The 18,270-nt window shown below is 36.3% G+C and overlaps 1 protein-coding gene across 10 annotated transcripts in view; it reads right to left on the reverse strand.

The window, feature by feature from the left end:
• Positions 1 to 927: 927 nt before the first annotated feature.
• Positions 928 to 18,270, reverse strand: part of nrxn3b (neurexin 3b) — a 123,331-nt gene continuing 105,988 nt past the window's right edge. For 8 of the 10 annotated variants that reach the window (XM_049480175.1, XM_049480180.1, XM_049480164.1 and 5 more), the window contains one exon: positions 928 to 6,224. In XM_049480175.1, coding sequence (XP_049336132.1) covers positions 5,275 to 6,224 — 950 coding nt within the window. In that variant the 3' untranslated portion in view covers positions 928 to 5,274. Of the gene's footprint in view, positions 6,225 to 8,219; positions 8,696 to 18,270 lie in introns of all 10 variants that reach the window. The other 2 variants (XR_007439410.1, XR_007439412.1) reach the window with 1 other exon arrangement.

An 18,270-nucleotide genomic window follows, 5' to 3' on the forward strand; every position in this document is an offset into this window, starting at 1 on the left:
TCATTTAAACAGATTTTCTTCCAGGATTACCCTGTATTTGGCTCCATCCAACTTCCTATCAGCTAAGACCAGCTTCCCTGTTTTTCCCTGAAGAAAAGCATCCCCACAGCATAAAACTGCCACCACTATGTTTCACAGTGGCTTTCTTCTTTCCACTCTTTCCATAAAGACCATATTTGTGCAGTGTACTACGGACAAATAGTTGTCCTGTGGACAGATTCCCCCACGTAACCTGTGGATCTCTGCCTCCCACAGTCCAAAGATTCCAACGTTCAGGCAGATTAGATATAGTTTAAAATTGCCCCCTAGGTGTGAGTGAATGTGTCTGTCTGTGTTTTCCCTGCGATAAATTAGCAGCCTGTCCAGTGTGTATACTTCCTTCTGCCTGATAAATGAATGAATTACCACACTTTTCAGTTTTTTATTTGTAAGCATTTCACCAAACAGAGGCCACCAAACAACTAATCCTCACTAATTTCACCATCTTAGGGTTTAATGCCCAGGACCCCAATATAAAAAACAATGTTTCACATTGCTGCTATGAAACATATGAATACCACCCCAGAGACAACTACATTTCTCTTTTTTTGCTTACCTTTTTTGCTGCATCTTCTCCTCAACATAATGGCAACTCCATCAAAGTGCTCAAGAGAAGATCTGGACTCCAGATGTCATGATATATCCACTCTATATCTCTGATAAGGTTCTTGTTCATCAACACGGTAGTATTCAACGCTGTCTGGCAAACCAGCAGCGAAGACTACCCTGATCTCATGTCTTCAAACTAAACAAAAGACACACTTTTCTACAAGCATTTCAGAATAAACATCAGAAAGTGTACATTGTTTTATGTTAAGCTGTCAATTTATGTCTTGTTCAGCAACTTGACCGAGTTCAAGGTCATCTGAAACACAGTGATAGAGGCCATTACAAGATGGATTCAGTTTTAATTAACTTAATTAAATTAACCACACTTCCCACACAATCTTATAGAAGCAAATGTCTGTCCATCGCCATGGAGACGGCCATGACTTCATGTATCTGCTCAGTACTGGAAATCCATGCAACCCCACATGCACTTTTAAGTTGGATACATTTACTCTATTTTATATTCCAGCAGATCTATGGCAGAGCAGCTCTATTCCAGCAGCTCTGCCATACACAAAAAAAACTAGGTCTCAGACTACATTTCAGAGTACCTGTCTGTCCAAAAGTGATCAACAGAAATTTCAAGTTGACCCACACACCTATAAAATTGTGCTGAAACTCAGAAGCAGAAAAATAAACAGAAGATTCCATAAGCCAAACACTTTTAGAAAAATGTACTAAAAACAAAAATGTACAAAATCTAAAAATATATTTGATAGATTTTTTTCTGCTTTGCATTTGCAACTTTTTTTTTTTTTTCACATTTTATTTTTTGTAAAATGTTTAGCACAAAATTAACTTCATAATGGTAAATGGTAGAAGTGCAACAAAAATGGCTTTAATTTTTCCTTGTGATTTGCACAGCAGAGTGTTGTTCTCATGTAAGCTGCCATGTCCTTAAAATCCGAAAACTCTTCAAGTCCTGTTGAATGTTTACTCCCTAGTAGCACACTCTATGACTGCAGTCCCTAAGTTGAAACAGTGGGCCACAGCTAAACAATTATTAGTTTTAAAAACAGGAAGCATTACAATAATATTGAAAATATCTGGGAACATTTTATTGCTGGACACAGTGTAAAATTAAATTATTTAAAGTTAAAGGACAAAAACAATAATTAAAACAATAAATTAAAATCTTAAAGAACGAAATACACACACATATAGTGACATGCAAAGGTTTGGATATCCCAGTTAAGCAAGTTGAAGAACTCCTAAAGGCATAATGTTATAGATGAAACACACTTTTTAACATGTTAAGCAAAATCAGTGTATTATTTTAGTTTACTACAATTTTAGAGTTAAAACTCTTACCCCATAACCCTGTTACGATTATGTTCACAACTGTCATTGGGAAAGGCTAGGTGATTTCATATTTTGGGTTCTTCTAAGCAGCTCCCTACCAGGGGCGGACTGGCAATCTGCTTGTTCTGGAAGAATCCAGAACGGCTGTCAGCTGTTCAATAACCAAACCTATACCTAAACCTAAAATAAAACTCATTTAACAACAGCATAAAAATAAATAAGCAAGCTGTTCATTCCTGTAGATCAGCACCTGAGTGAAACTGGAGAAAAGTGTCCACAGACTCTGCTACAACTCTTTACATACAAGAGAGCTTAAACTCTATCATTAACAAAACATATGAGGAATGGACCATATCCTACATAAAGACTTCAGGGTTTAGTTTTGTTTAAAGGACGATTATTATTAAGGTTGACTGGTATTATTCATTGTGTAATTTTTTAATAGTCTAGTCTTAGGCCTGTTTGTCAGGCTTAATATACAAGCTAACTAAAGTGCAGCATAATATTAAAACTATAAAATATGTCAAGCAGACTCATTTTTACACAAAATAGTCTTTACCATATGTGATAGAATCTAGAAAAAACTTCCACATGAAGAAATTAGAAATTTTGATACCACCTGAAACTCATTCAAGGATGGATTCTGTAAATTCTGAAATTCTTAATGTATAGCACCATCCACAAGCTTACGTTGATAAGAAGGTGGATTCTGCAAATAGATAATGATCCTAAAACTTTAAAATCCACAATAGACTACCTCAAAAGGCCCAAGATAAAGCTTTCATTATGGCCTGCACAGTCCCCTGACCTGAACATCACTGTCATCTGTGGATAGATCTCAAAAGAGCAATGCATTTACAAGCTTTGATACTTGCCCAAGGTGGTGCTAGTATGTACTAACCATGAGGTGCCCAAACTTTTACTTTTCATTTTGCAAATATAAGAGAAGCAAAAAATGTTTTGATCAAAATGTAAAGGGAATTAGTCATCTTTAACTTCTAGAGATAATTTCATCTTCAACTTGCTTAAATGTTCATAATACCAGAACTTTTGACCAGGGGTGCCCAAACATATGCATGCCACTGTAGTTTTGTTTCTGTGCTACATGGTGAAAAATTAAAGAGTAAATAAACAAATAAATAAAAAAAACATCACATTCAGCCAACAGTTATAAAATATTAACCTAAATAACACTGCACAATGTCAGTAGAACATGATGAAAATCAAATTACAGACAATGGAACATAAAGTAAAACTTAAAGTACTTACAACCCCAAATCAGACAAAGTTGGCAGCATGAGGAAAAATAAATAAATAAATGAAGGCAGTGTTCCTTACGTGTACTTTGATTTTAAATCCATTGCTGGATAAATAAATTCTATACATGCATCATTCGATGCATTCAATGTCGTGATTTTCAAACAGGAAATTAAACTCTGGCACTTTAAACCTGTATACTTTGTGAGGACCAGTTTGTGTGTGTGATGGGTGATTGCACTCCTATATCGTTATAAAATAAGGCCATGGTTATCCAGTCTCTCAAGATGTAATTGTAGCCTAGTTTAGTTACATTTGGACTTAAGGTGGAAATGAATACTTTATCTTAGTGAAGTATTTTTTATATCATTTTGTTCTGTATATTTACTTTCAAGAAAACAAAAGATGGAGAATAATAGTTTAATAGGTTTTGAGAAACTTGAGATCTTACATAAGGTTTATAGTGTCTACAAATAAATACATTTCAGAAACACTGCCTTTTTTGTTGATTTTGTCCCCCATATTGTCCTAACTTTTTCCTGTTTTGAGGTTGTAAAATAGTAAGCATCATCTACCTGTTTACCCTCTTACTCATTTTAATAATTAAAAGCAATATTATAATAACCAGTAATAAGAAAACCACTCAGAATGTCATTTTCTGTCAACTGACAGTTCTCAGCAGTCTTCTCCTTGTGAACCCACCAACCTCATATATAATAATGAATGTGCAGAGATAATTGCATGATTTGCATAAGTCCTTTTAGGCGGTATCTTTGTGGGCTACAGCAAGTAAAACAAGTACACACTGTAGGTGAGTTTCACCAACTAGACCAGTTGTAAAGATAAATTAATATAACCACAGTTTTAATGTTTGGTATCAGCCTAAATGACAACATAGTATTTATGTAGTAAAAATCATCACTGTACAAAAAAAAGTTTCTCCAAAATGATAACTTTACATAAAGAAGGCAAAAACATGATTTTGCAGGTTAATGTGAAATGTTGGTAATACTTGGATAGTACATTTTAGAAGCTTTGTAGGTACTTTATCCCACATTCAATATCAAATATGTTTTCTTTATTTTTTCTTAACACTAAACCCCATCAAAACATTATGCTAAATCTTAACCTTTCCATAATAGTGGTTAGAATAAACATTTTAGTTTCACCAGATAGCTTTTTAATATAAACATCTGTAGATCTACTGGAGGCTAAATTGTACTATCCAAATAAGGTGATCATGACAGATTCGGCAGTAATGTAAATGACAGCTGCTGTTTTCAAATGATGCAGAAAAAGTAAAATGGAAAAAATGGAGATGCATATTTTGGCAGCAACGATATGCAAACAGTGTGACTGCATGACAAATTGGACTGTGATGACATTCATATTATAATAATGTCAAATTCCTCATATTTGACCATTCCTTAAGATACTGGATACTGTCACAAGAGCTTAGGTACGCAAGTACAAATCTTGAGACAAATGTCTTAAAAATGTCTACAATATCTAAAAAAATATATCGATTATAAGAAAAACAAATGTTTGTTATTCTGCATAAATTTTATTTTGCTATATTGTTACTTGCTGTGGCGTGTTTGTATGTAACCTTGACTTTCATAGTACCAAAAAATTTATAGGATTCTGTAGTCAGAATACAGTCATTTAAAAAGTGGAAACCTGAAATGCATTTATCTATTTTTTTCTCCCTTAAAATGCTAATTTATGAAGTGGCACTTGTCACACTGATTTTTTTTTATATTAAAATGGGGGAACAAATAATAAAAAAAACCTTCAAACATTTCTTTCATAACTTATTTTTGCAAGAACAAAAAATGAGCCACTTTTATAAGGAATTGTGCTTACTTTTAATGCCCCCTGTGTCCTAAATCTTTTTTCTAGTTTTGTTCTTGGAAAGATGCCAGCACTAATTTAAACACATTTTACATGCATGCCCAATACCGTTGATGATCATAATGTTCTGTACAGGGCTACAGTGCACAATTATTTTGCCAAGTACTTGTGTACTTCAGAATACCAACAGATAAGAATGACTCAGACTTTCTTTTATACATAGTATTCCTTGTCCTTGTCTCTTGGTCTTTTGCTACTAGTGCCTTTCCTACTTGGCTGGTTGTCCTTAACTACTGCACCATTAGTCTGTGATGAGTTGCTGATGTAATTCCGTGTCTCATTCACTTGGTAAGAACCCTCATCTCTGTTCCTGTATTTATACATGGCATAGAGGAGGATGAGAATGCAAAGCGCCGCAGCTGACACAATGCCCACCACCATACCCATAGTGCTGCTGGATTCACGTATAACTTCTGAGGCGCCAGGTGGAACTTTTCTGATTCCTGGAACTGTGGGCAGAGCACTGGGCACGTTGCGAACCATAGGTTGGGTGATGAGTGGGCCTCTGGGTTTGGTGCCATCCATCTCATAAAACGTGGGAAAAGGAAGCAGCACTACATCGGGATGCGGTTTGACATCGCGGTTGTTCATTTTGCCAGCAGGAATTTTAGGAGGTGCCTCAGATGAGACAAATGCTACTACAGAGCTTCTGGGCTCTGGCAGATGTGGGATAAGTGTAGTTCTGCCTGCTTCAGAAGCCTTACTAGGCTTAAAATCCTTTGTCTCCCACTTGGGTGCCAGAGCTTTGTAGCCACCTTCATAGGCTGATGTGGTCAAGATCTTATCTGTTACCAGGGAGAAGGTGGTATAAAAATCTTCATCATCAGTAGGAGGGAGGCTAGAGTCGAATCTCTCCCCCGATCCGAACCCAGATATCACCAAGCCATCATCAACACCCCCATCATCATCGCAATCATCACTGCCTCGGTTCGACAAACAAGGTACCCCCTCCTCTGTGGCAATGCTCAAAGATTCTTTGGTGGTCTCAATTATGGTGAGAAATGGGCGGAGGGTTGGGGGGAGAGGAATGAATGGGGACCGAGTGGAAACGGGAGGGATATCTATTGGGTCCTCAACTAGAACAGGGATGACTAATTCGCCTCCTAGGAAGCAAAAGAAAAAAAACAGCAAGTTAGAAATGGGTTACTAAAACAAAGCAGAGCAAGGCAACCACACAATCATTGAAAAAAAAACAACTATTCAAAACAAATTAAAAAAAAAGCCAAACCAAAAGCTAAACCAAAACACAAAACATATGAAGGTCAGAACAAAAAAACATAGGGGGATAACATCTAGAATCTTATTTCACATTTTAAACAAAAACTGCTATTAAAGGGATAGTTCGGTATTTTTGACATGAGTCTGTATGGCATCATCATAACCAGTGTCGTGCATCCACACTGACTTACCCCCCACAGCGTCCTGTGAGCCGAGTTCTTGTCCAGTTTAGGTCAAAGCGAAAGTAGTCCGGCATGTTTGCTGGGGTCAGGAAAATAACTCCTTTTTCTTCTCAAAGCAGTACGTGTTCAAAAGAGTGATTTATTTACATCACAAAAAACTAACCCTGCAAAAGTCACGCCTCGTAAATCACTTGGGTCCTACTTTCTCTCGTTCCATATCAATGCGCGCAGCGCTGCAACCTGACAGCTAGCCTACGTGTTTGGGTCGCTTTGTTTACTTCTCGCCTCGAGAACATGTCTGACTACGAGAGTGACGAGGAAAACATTGATCACCGCTCAGAGCCACGGGGATATCTTTATGAACCCGAGTATACAGATGTTGAACTTCGCCAAATGGAATTAGATCGGGCAGAAAGAGAGAGGGTGGACAGAGAAGTGGTGGAAGATGAAACTGGAGCCACTGCTGGAGCTGCGATACCCAGGGTGGCCGACAAATCCTGGTGCACTTGTTTCAAGTGTGAAATAATGCAGACCGAGGTGGAATGCTACTGTTGCCACGAGTGGGACTTAGTTATGCCCGAGATGCAAGACCTATCCATTGATGAGGATGTCAGCGGGGCAGCTGCTTGCATCACAAACAAGTTGACGCGTGCGCAGCTCGCTGTCAGAATGACGCGCACTGATACGAAATGAGAGAAAGTAGGACCCAAGTGATTTACGAGGCGTGACTTTTGCAGGGTTAGTTTTTTGTGATGTAAATAAATCACTCTTTTGAACACGTACTGCTTTGGGAAGAAAAAGGAGTTATTTTCCTGACCCCAGCAAACATGCCGGACTACTTTCGCTTTGACCTAAACTGGACAAGAACTCGGCTCACAGGACGCTGTGGGGGTAAGTCAGTGTGGATGCACGACACTGGTTATGATGATGCCATACAGACTCATGTCAAAAATACCGAACTCTCCCTTTAAATTAAAACCTCAGCAAATATCAACTGAACCATTTCCTAAATTCCTCACATTCTTACTTCTTTAAGTTTTTTCAAATGTACCAACTACAGACATTACACTGCACAATTCTCAAAAACAGGAACACAACCACATACAATAATAAAACAGACTTTCAGAAATTTTAAGAGACTTTAAAGCCTGGTGCATTTTGACAGTCCTTATAAAGTGATTAATCAGTTCAACAACACCTCGATGTTTCGACTTATTTATGCTTAAAATGTGGTTTTCATGTACCAGTTAAGCGTAGTCTGAAAACTTTATTTTCCAGCTCTGTTGTGGCAATATTGGTCTGACATTACAGTAGGAAACTAATAAACTGTTATTATCTTGATTGTCATGTTCAGTGTTTCAGCTCTCAAGGTTGTGCTTGGTTTAAAAGAGGTCACTGTACATTCTCAAATACTTTCTCTGAGTGTATAAAGCAGTAAAACATCCAGATGTTAGTTGAAACTCTTCACATAATTACACTGCAGACTTTTAAACATAGGGTTATATAAAGCAATGCAAGTCTTTCCAAGCAAACCAAAGAAAAAGAAGAAATAAAGATGATGCAAACACTTTTAAAGTGTTAGAGCAAACACTGTAAACATTCACAAACCAAATGCACATGTAAACAAACAGATTAAAGGGATTAGTAATAAAAAAAAAAGTTTTTTAAAAGGAAGCAAACCATCATTTTTTGACTTACATCAATTAATTGCCCGCATGATTTTGGCAGAAAGAAAAATTACAAAAGAAAGTTCTGTAAGAATGCTTTAGGTAGACATGGTTAGCCTATGAATTTAACTATGTGTTGATGTTCTTATAAATAAACAAATTATTAAGAGATGGTACAAGAGGCAACAATATACATATGCACATACCATGATTCTCTATTGGCAAATAAGTATGTTCTTATTTATACAAAGAAGAACTACATTTATCAACACTTAGATAATGTTTTTTTTGTTTAATTTTAAATTGCTACATTTTGTACAGTAGTTCTGGGTAAAACGATAACTGTACATTTACTTATAATCCTAATAATAAAAGGGAAAAAAGGGGGGAAGTCAGGAACTTATGCACATAGTAGGTAAAAAATATAGATGGAAATGAATGTGTACATCGGTTGCCATGTCCATGTATGGGTGGTACGAAGTGGTTGGGCTGCATTAGAGCTTTTAGCTGTAAGGAAGGGATGGGATATACATACGATGAGCATATACGTGCCCATTTTTAAATAAATATAGCAGTATTAAAACTGATACTCTAACCAGTATATTACAGTCTTTATACACCCATTGACAAAAAAATCACAGCAAGCAGTTGTTGGAATGGAATGAACATTATATATGTAAATGCAATAATTATATATGTAATTGATTACAAAATTAGATTGAAAGGATTCATTAATTAAGAAAAACTATACAATTGAATGGAGGCTCTAATACCTTGTTGGGCATCTCTAGCCTGAATACAAGGTGATGTAAGGTGGGGAATGAAGGAATACAGGTTTGCCCACACATGTTACAATTGGGCACTTGTAGGCTCTAATCTGGTATCCCAGCTGGTTCCATAATGGCTTAATTGGCAATAAATCTGGCAACCGGGCAGGCTAAGGAAGCGCTGCAATCTGACAGAGACATTCTGGAAAATCCATGCTGTGTGTAGGTGAGTATAATCAGTTAGAGCTCTGCCAATAGGCAACATATGGCCACAGGATGTCCTACAAATATTGTGAGCTGTTAGTGTCTACCGGTTGATCAACTGCCATAGTGGGGTCATCAAAAACTTCGGCAAAATCTCTCACCAAAAGGCACACCTACTGCCTGTTTTTAAATGGCAGCAAGGGAAGCAATGTACACTCTATCACTGTAATCATTTACATATCTGCATGCAGAACTTTGCAGCAATCTGATGTAAAAAAAAATTGTCAATGGGTGTATAAGCAATATATAAATACAGGGTTTGGACAATGAAACTAAAACACCAGGTTTTAGACCACAATAATTTATTGTTCTGACGGACAGTTCTGGTGGAAACAGGAGAGTTGAGGTGCACATTGAATTCTGTCGTGATTTGGGCAGTCGTGGTTTTATGTTTTTTGGATACAATCCTGGTTAGCACCCGAACATCCCTTTCAGACAGCTTCCTCTTACAGCATCCACAGTTAATCCTGTTGGATGTGGTTCATGCTTCTTGGTGGTATGCTGACATTACCCTGGATACCGTGGCTCTTGATACATCACAAAGGCTTGCTGTCTTGGTCACAGATGCACCAGCAAGACGTACACCAACAATTTGTCCTCTTTTGAACTCTGGTATGTCACCCATAATGTTGTGTGCATTACAATATTTTGAGCAAAACTGTGCTCTTACCCTGCTAACTGAACCTTCACACTCTGCTCTTACTGGTGCAATGTGCAATTAATGAAGATTGGCCACCAGGCTGCTCCAATTTAGCCATGAAACCTCCCACACTAAAATGACAGTTTCAGTTTCATTGTCCAACCCCTGTATATATATATATATATATATATATATATATATATATATATATACATATATATATACATATACATATATATATATACTGCTTTAATGTTTCTTATAAAATAATATGCCAATCCAATTTCCTATAATTTCTTATTTCTGTTCAATATGTTAAATTTAGCAAATACACAGAAAGTTCGCACAAAATTTGTCAGAGATCAGCAGATAATTGCCATACATAAGTTCCTGTAGAGAATTTGTTAACTTATTTTAAGTTGATTAGGAAACCAAACCATTTGATGTCACACTAAGATGTTTAAAATTGTACAAATAGTTAAAAACCTGTATTAAGCACTGGAATAAGTACGTATAAATGGAATTGCGCTGACAAAGCTGATAAATTTAGGGAATGCAGAGTAACAGCATACTAAGTCCAAATCTTGGAAAAACACAGAACCAAGGGCTGTTAATAAAGAATACCTGTATAAATCAAAATGCAATACATAAAATTATAGAACATTAAAATCTATTCACATCTTAATAATTTAATGTATACTGCATTTTCCCCTGAATTCCCTAAATACATTTAAGTGGTGGAATGTAAATATAAATTTATTGTGTTAACAATTGCATAAACAACAGTCATTTGCTATACATATATTAACATTCAACATAACAAGAGAACTTCCACAAGATGGCAATATTAACAAATTAATGCTATTTTTTTAATCATCAATCATGTTGGGCACAAGTGGGAACTTGAGTCAAGTGACTTGGACATCAGATGCAGATTTTGTCATTTTGGACCTGACTTGATTTTAGTGAGTTTAGTGTTTAGTGAGTTGATTATATAAAATGCTGCTAGAACTGCTAGGCTACTCTAATATACAGGATACGGCACTGAATTATAAAAGTACCAATATAAAATTTGGAACATGTAGCTTTGTTTCAAAAATATGTTTTTGGTATTATCTTATGGGATGAAAAAATATTGAGATATATATCGTATATCGCAATTCAGAAACAAATATCAAGATATAGTTTTTGATCCATATCGCCCAGCCCTACTTCCAAGTACCTGCACTGATCACACAGCCCCACAGCATGATAAACTACCTCCAGATTTTACTGTGGTGAGCAGTACAGCGTTTCTCTTGAAATTCTGTGTTCTTTTTCCACCATACATAACGCCCTCCAAATAACTCCATTTCAGTTTCTTCAGTCCACAGAATCTTATTCCAAAATGAAGCTGGCTTGTTCAAATGTGCTTTATTATTCCTGAAGCGACTCTGTTTGTGGCGTGTGCTCAGAAAAGGCTTCTTCTGCAATGTTCTCCCATACAGCCTCTCCTTGTGTAAAGTGCTCTGAATAGCTAATTGATGCACAGTGACTCCATCTGCAGCAAAATGATGATGTAGGTGTTTGGAGCTGATCTGTGGGTTGATTATGACTGTTCTCTCCATCCTTCTCCTCTGATTATCTGAGATTTTTCTTGTTCTGCCACTTCAGGTCTTAATTAGAACTGTGCCTGTGGTTCTTCAATTTCCTCACTCTGTTCCTCACAGTGGCCACATTAACCCTTCCTCATAATTGGATTCACCTATGTTTGTAGGTCAAGCGTCAATGAGCTTATCAAATAATTTTGTGTTCCAATAACTATAACAATAACTATAATTATGCACCTGCCTAATTATGTTTACATAATTATCAAGCACTTTCTGTAAATCCTATAAACTTAATTTCACTTCTCAAATATTAGTGTTCATCTGCTATATAATATATTTAACTGAAATTGTTGATCTGATCAACCAATGATTTATAAAGAAAAATCGTAAAAATGATCAGGGGTGTCTAAACTCTTTCATACCAATCTCAGTTTCTGTGTGAGATGTTGCACACGTACATCTCAGATCTGTTTTTGGCCCCTAAACTTGACTCTTTTCATTGGAAAAATCCAAAATCCATGGCTGATTGGATATCTTCTATTATCCTGTAATGTTGATTATCTGATACATATACATAGATAGTACGCCAGAGCAGCCAAAACATTAAGAACACAAAAAAATCACCAGTCAGGCAGACCGTTTCAATGAGGGAAAACAATAGCAAAGCTGCGCATGTCTGTTATTCGACGCTTCCAGTGATGCTATTTTCAAATATCCAGCTGTCAAGATGACGAGCGCATATTTCGCAAGTCTCCCAAACACAAAGCAAACACGCTATAGTCAGAAATTAGTAATTAGTGATTAAAGCTCTTTTCCTGATCCTTTTGATAAGCATTTATGAGTTTTTTTTTCTTCTGATTTAAAACGCTTGCCAGAAGTGACCTACCCAGATGTGTATCACTACCTTGTTGAAACGGAGTGCGTTTACCCCAGAGAGGCAGAGAAAGCGCACCGCAGTTTGGGCGCATATAATTACTTTCTCAGTGGAAAAGATGGGAATATTTGTTCCTATAGTAGAGAAGCATCACTATAGTGTATGGTGAGGTTGGAGCAAGTCAAACGCTATCCAACACGTAACGTTACTCTGCATGGTTTATAGATAAGAAGGAGGGAGAAGTTGTGAGCGGACACTGTAACTGCATGGCAGGTTAGCAGTGTGAAAAACGACCGCATGCGTGTTTACTATGGAGGACCAAAAATGAAAAATATAAATAAATAAATGAATAAATATATAAATGTTGAAATAAACAAATACATATATAAATATATGCACATGAATAAAATGAACACAAAAGAATAAAAAAATAAAAAAATAAATAAATACACGTATAAATAATTGTATAGGTAAATAAATAAATAAATAGATATGTGGAAATGTGAAAATAAATGTAGAAATGTTAAAATACATGAATGAATAAATAAATAAATAAATGTTGCTAGTAATGACCTGATTTTCAATGTTTGTGACTCTCAGATTAGGTGAAGTTGCAGCAGTTCTTTTGACTGTGGAACAGTGTGTAAATGAAGGTTTAAATTAAATTACATCCACTGTTTTAAACGCTGTTTACCGCAAAATGGAAGTGTCCTAGGAACAGCTACATCACTTCCTACGCTCATGAATACTCATCTAAAACGGTCTGAACACTCTTAAAAGGGCTTTTTAATATGATGTGACACAATATTTGTCTCATTTACAATCACAATACCATGATAGTTAGCTGACTATTGAATTAATTCAGCATGCCCTCTGTTTTACGGCTAACTGACGCGTAGCTCCTTCAGCACAGCGCTCAGAATGGGTTAGACAGTCATGGCCCCGCCCCCGGGAAAATCATGAATCTGATTGATTAGATTGTCCAATGACTTTGCTAACAGACTCATTACTACAACCTTCTCAAAATCAGCAGAAGGGTCCACCCTGACACGTGAGCAGAAGCCATTTAAAAAGCTTTGATTAGTTAATACAGCTGTCAGTCATATAAGCAAGTGAAAAACACAGAATAATGATTTGAATTAGTTGCTGTTTTTTTATTTTAGTTAATTTATCAAAAAAAGTCCATACACTTACAATAACTATAATATATATATTTCCTGATTCAAAATTTATTGCACTTATTGTCACCCCTTAGGTTAGAAGTGCCTGACTGCTAACTAATGCCAGTTATATGTATATATAACAGTAAGTATCCTGATATAATGTACATATATATTATGTAGTTTATTAGCTGATCAGTTGGATCCGGTGGAAAACATACAATTTTAGGACAGAAAGCAGGATTAAGACACTCAACTGAACTACATCCAGTTTCTAGCTAACTGGTTAGTTAAATTTATTTTTGATAATAATAGCTTACAGTAAGTCCTGCAATCCTCAATAAATAAAAACAACTTAAAAATGAAATAGTTAATGGCTGATCAGGCACATCAGGGCAAGTAACACATATATATAGTTTTTTTTCCTCAAACCTTGACTATCTGTCTAAGCTAGCTAATTCTAAAGTTAAGCTAACTGAGTCACATGCTGTAATTTATTAAGCACACAGTGGGCTTGATCTGTGTGTTTTGATTCGGAGATGAGTCTTTTTAATTAGCTATCAGACCTCAGTTACCTTTCTTTTAGAAAAATCACGGTATATCCAGACATGTTTTAAATCAGCGCTGGAACCTGTGGCAAGAACTCACTGGGGGCTTCCCTGCTCGCCTACCGCACTCGCAAAACCAGCCGAAACCATCAAACTGTATTGAAAAAACTGTAAATGATTCGATAAATCGATTTAAGCAAAAGCATCGATGCATCTGTTTTTCACACACATTTAAACATTATTTGCATGGTTTCCCTCTGTGCTATACTCTGCCTAAGCTGTAGGTGGCAGCATGCTGCTGTTTAATGAGCACATGTTTGTGTTGTGCGTTATGCAAAGGACTTTATTTACTCTTCGCCCATGCTGAAATAAAAGCAGTTTAAATGGCAGTGCCTGTGTGGACAACTAACTTTGCACGCCATCCTGAATCAACAGTGAAATAGTAACAAATGGGCAGAAAATAAGTGCAGAATTCTCTTCTAGGCTACAGGTAGCTAGGTAATCGCCTTTGTTTGCTGTATTGAAAACTCATGGTAGCTAACTTGCTAGCTAGTTGGTTACTAATGAACTTAGTAACCCTAGAGGAAAATTTTATTGCTTAAAATGTTGCTCTATGATGTCTCAGGAGACATATTTGTGATTCTCCTTTGTGTCTCATTTAGATATCAACTTTGTCACAGATGTTTCTCCTAAAATTGCCTAGGAGAAATAAATTTAGACAAAAATGAGACATGAGATTTTCTGAAATCAGATTTTTTATGCTAAATTGTGTAATTCATGTTCTGCGTTGTTTAGTTATAGTCTATTCATTTCGGAAGCTTCTTCTTGGAAAGATTTTTTTTTTCATGGTCTACTTTTATTTTAGCTTACACACATATATATATATATATATATATATATATATATATATATATATATATATATATATATATATATATATATATATATATAATACTGTATATACTGACAAACATTTATGGTAAATTAATGCACTGACAAAAATGACAAAATAAATTTCAACTGAGAAATGAAATTGATGTGGATGTCTGACTGAATTGAAAGTTCCAGCTGAATTTCATTAGGTTTATGTTTCCTCTCATTTTATCCACTTCCTGTTATCCATTTAAACTTCCAAGCGCACACGCACACACAAAATATATAATTAGTTATCCTAGTGCCATACCATTAAGATATGATATGTGTTACATGTACAGCAATTTAAGTGAATAAATAGCTCATATAAATAGTATTTGACAACATAGAAGTAAAAATGCTAGCATTAAGTGAGAGTCCTAAGTGAGAAACGCTGGAGTTTTCTGTATTTAGTAAACTATTACTGTTATTTTTTTATCAAATCTGAGCACAATGTAAGACTGTATTGAGATCTGTAGTGATGCATGTGAGATTATGGAAGTCTTTGTCTCAGGAGAAACATCTGAGCAGCAGGAGATTTAAAGTAAAATCTCTCTTGGGTTTCCTTCTAACCTCATATCTGTCTAGGAGAAACAACAGAGACATTAAGGAAATCTCCTTTTTAATTTTTCTTTCCTATGGGACTGTATAAAAATACTGTTGTGAATCTGCAGTTATGTTCTGTTTTTACTGTCTGTTAAATGCACTTATCCATTGCTGGTACCCAGCGGTCCAACGCTACTTTCGTAGCCCAAAGCCTCGTTTTGGTAGACTATGGTGACGTAGTTGAATAAAGAGTATGCAGGAGCCATCTACAAGTCACCCGAGCACTAGCAGCCAAGAAAATCACACACACTCTCCTGCTGGATACGAATCATGGGTGTGGAAGCACTTTGATTTCAGGAAAAAAGACAGACATGACATTTGCCATTTGCAAGATATGTAAGGGCCCTATTTTAGTGATCTATAGCACACTAGTTAATTGCGCTTTGCACTGCTGGATTTAGGGGCGTAACCTGTGTCTTTGGTATTTTGAGGGGGCAAAGGGCATGTTTTAATTCTCTTAATGGCCTCCTTGCACTCACGGCTTTGATGCATTTCCATTTTCAAATAATGCGGCTCGAACGTTTCCGGTTGTATTGTTTACATTCGCCTGTATAGGCAAAACTTATTTTTTTTTTACTAGCGGTCAAAATGAGTATCCAGCGTGAAGTTTTCAAGCCGTTTTTAGTCCTGTTGTGTTCCTTATTGCACGGCGTCTGCTAAGTTTTATGGAAGCTTTAGGCTTTCATAGCTTCCCCGCTCAGAGTGATCTAATAAACAGTGGCTAATGAACATCAGTCAGGACCACTTTTCCATTTCACCGTATGAAAGGTCTGTAGCAGAGGCGTGCAGACATAGACATCAGGTGGTGCTAAAGCACCACCAACTCTGCCCTTTATCAACCATAGTGCCCTTTTGAAACTTCGTTTATTTATTTATTATTTTTTTTATATTATTATTATTATTATTATTAAGATTTTACTGAGGCCGGTTTGAAATGATCTTTTGAAAACCTGAGCGATTAAAAACGAGAAAAACAGAATGCCCTGAAATCAGCTTGCACACACCCGACCTCTCACTTCCTCTGTCACGTGACCCCGCACGGTCGCACAAGGCACACTAGATGCTCTGCAGCAGCAGCGAGTTTTTTTTTATAATGAAGTGTTCCACGTGCGCTAAAAAGTGCCCTTTTTTCCCCTGAACACTTGCCTACCAAAATGTCTGTGCACACCACTGCTGTAAAGTATAGAGAGAGACTGCATCTTTGAACATAGGTGGTAATGTGTTAAAGTGGTGGAAAACACATCAGTCTGAGTTTCCTCTGCTTACAGACCTGGCAAAGAAATACCTGTGCATTCCAAGTACTAGTGTACCTTCTGAGTGTGTTTTTAGCACAGGGCCCTGCCTACTGAACATGTTAATCAGCTTTTTTTTTTTTTAAAGAAAAAACTTAACAATGTGGTTAATCGAGGGAAGGGGTATTTAATTAGAATTCGTTATGATTCAGTGCTGTATACTGAAGAAGCCTAGTAGTTCTGTCAGTGTTGAAAGACAAAAATTACAAATAAATAGGCCTTTCATAATAACTACATTATCGACATATCATACAATAAATGGAAACACCCTCAATAATTTAACTTTTCGAGTCTATTAATGTGAATCTGTATGTCCACTTTGTTTTAAAATACTATATTCTATTTGATTTTATTTATATTAGATTTAGGCCTGCCTGCCATGATAATTACATGAATGACAAATCGTACAATATATGGAGAAATGTTTGCTGAAATTGGCCAGAATATCAGCTTTGTTTAAAAGCAGCAGTTTTATTTTTTTAAATATTATTACTGTTGGTATGTTTTATAAACGTAGTATTTTAATCTCTTTTTCTGGTGCGCACGATCTGAGTCAGGCTTTCTTACTTTATTCTCTGACTGCTGCTTCTCACTGCCTACTACTCCTGTGTGTGCTCCGCGTTCCATCTGCACAGATCTGATTGGCTGAGGAGAGCGTTTGGTGACAGCACACGTGATTGGTCTGTGAGTTTACTGCACAGCAAAGCACGTTTACCGAGACAGGACAAGAAAAATTCTGCTGCTTTAAATAAACTCTGTCAGAATTAAATCCTTCTCTGGAGTTTATCGGTTTGGGTCCGCACTGGACAACGTCTGGGTCCGGACCCGGACCGCGGTCCGCCTATTAGTGACCTCTGCTCTAGGGTAATTCATGCTGTCCAGTGGATATCCAGGTTTTTTTTTTTTTTACTTTTCTTTTATTGTATTTGTGATTAGCTAGTTTGCACTACTTTATTGGCAACCTTGGTTAAAATGTTTACAGAAACATAGCAGCTCTTGGTGAGAAGTACGTAAGTAAAGATTTGCAATACGTCTGCCTGCTTTTTGTTTAGCCAACCTCATTTCTCTGTTAACTGCACTTGTTTACTAAGAAGTTGTTTATTGCTTATGATTACACTGCATTTAACATTTACTAATGAAGCATTCAAATTATATATATATTTTTTGCTTAGAAAAGGAACAGATTGTAATTAAGTTGTATCGAACCGAATTGTATCAAGACATCTTTATCTAGTGGGGCATTATCATATAGTTGACTAAAATAATTTTATTTTATTTAAAATCTTGTGATTTACACCCCTATAAATTATATACTACTTTTGCATAGAAACCACTAGTATGCTGTGTGCAATACTTCTATATTAATCAATTAAGCTTTTCACACTGGGCACGTGTGTGTGTTTTTTTTTTTTTGCTGAACAACCTGTTGG

Source organism: Astyanax mexicanus, chromosome 1 (genome assembly GCF_023375975.1).
Source record: "Astyanax mexicanus isolate ESR-SI-001 chromosome 1, AstMex3_surface, whole genome shotgun sequence".
Classification (NCBI taxonomy): Eukaryota; Metazoa; Chordata; class Actinopteri; order Characiformes; family Acestrorhamphidae; genus Astyanax; species Astyanax mexicanus.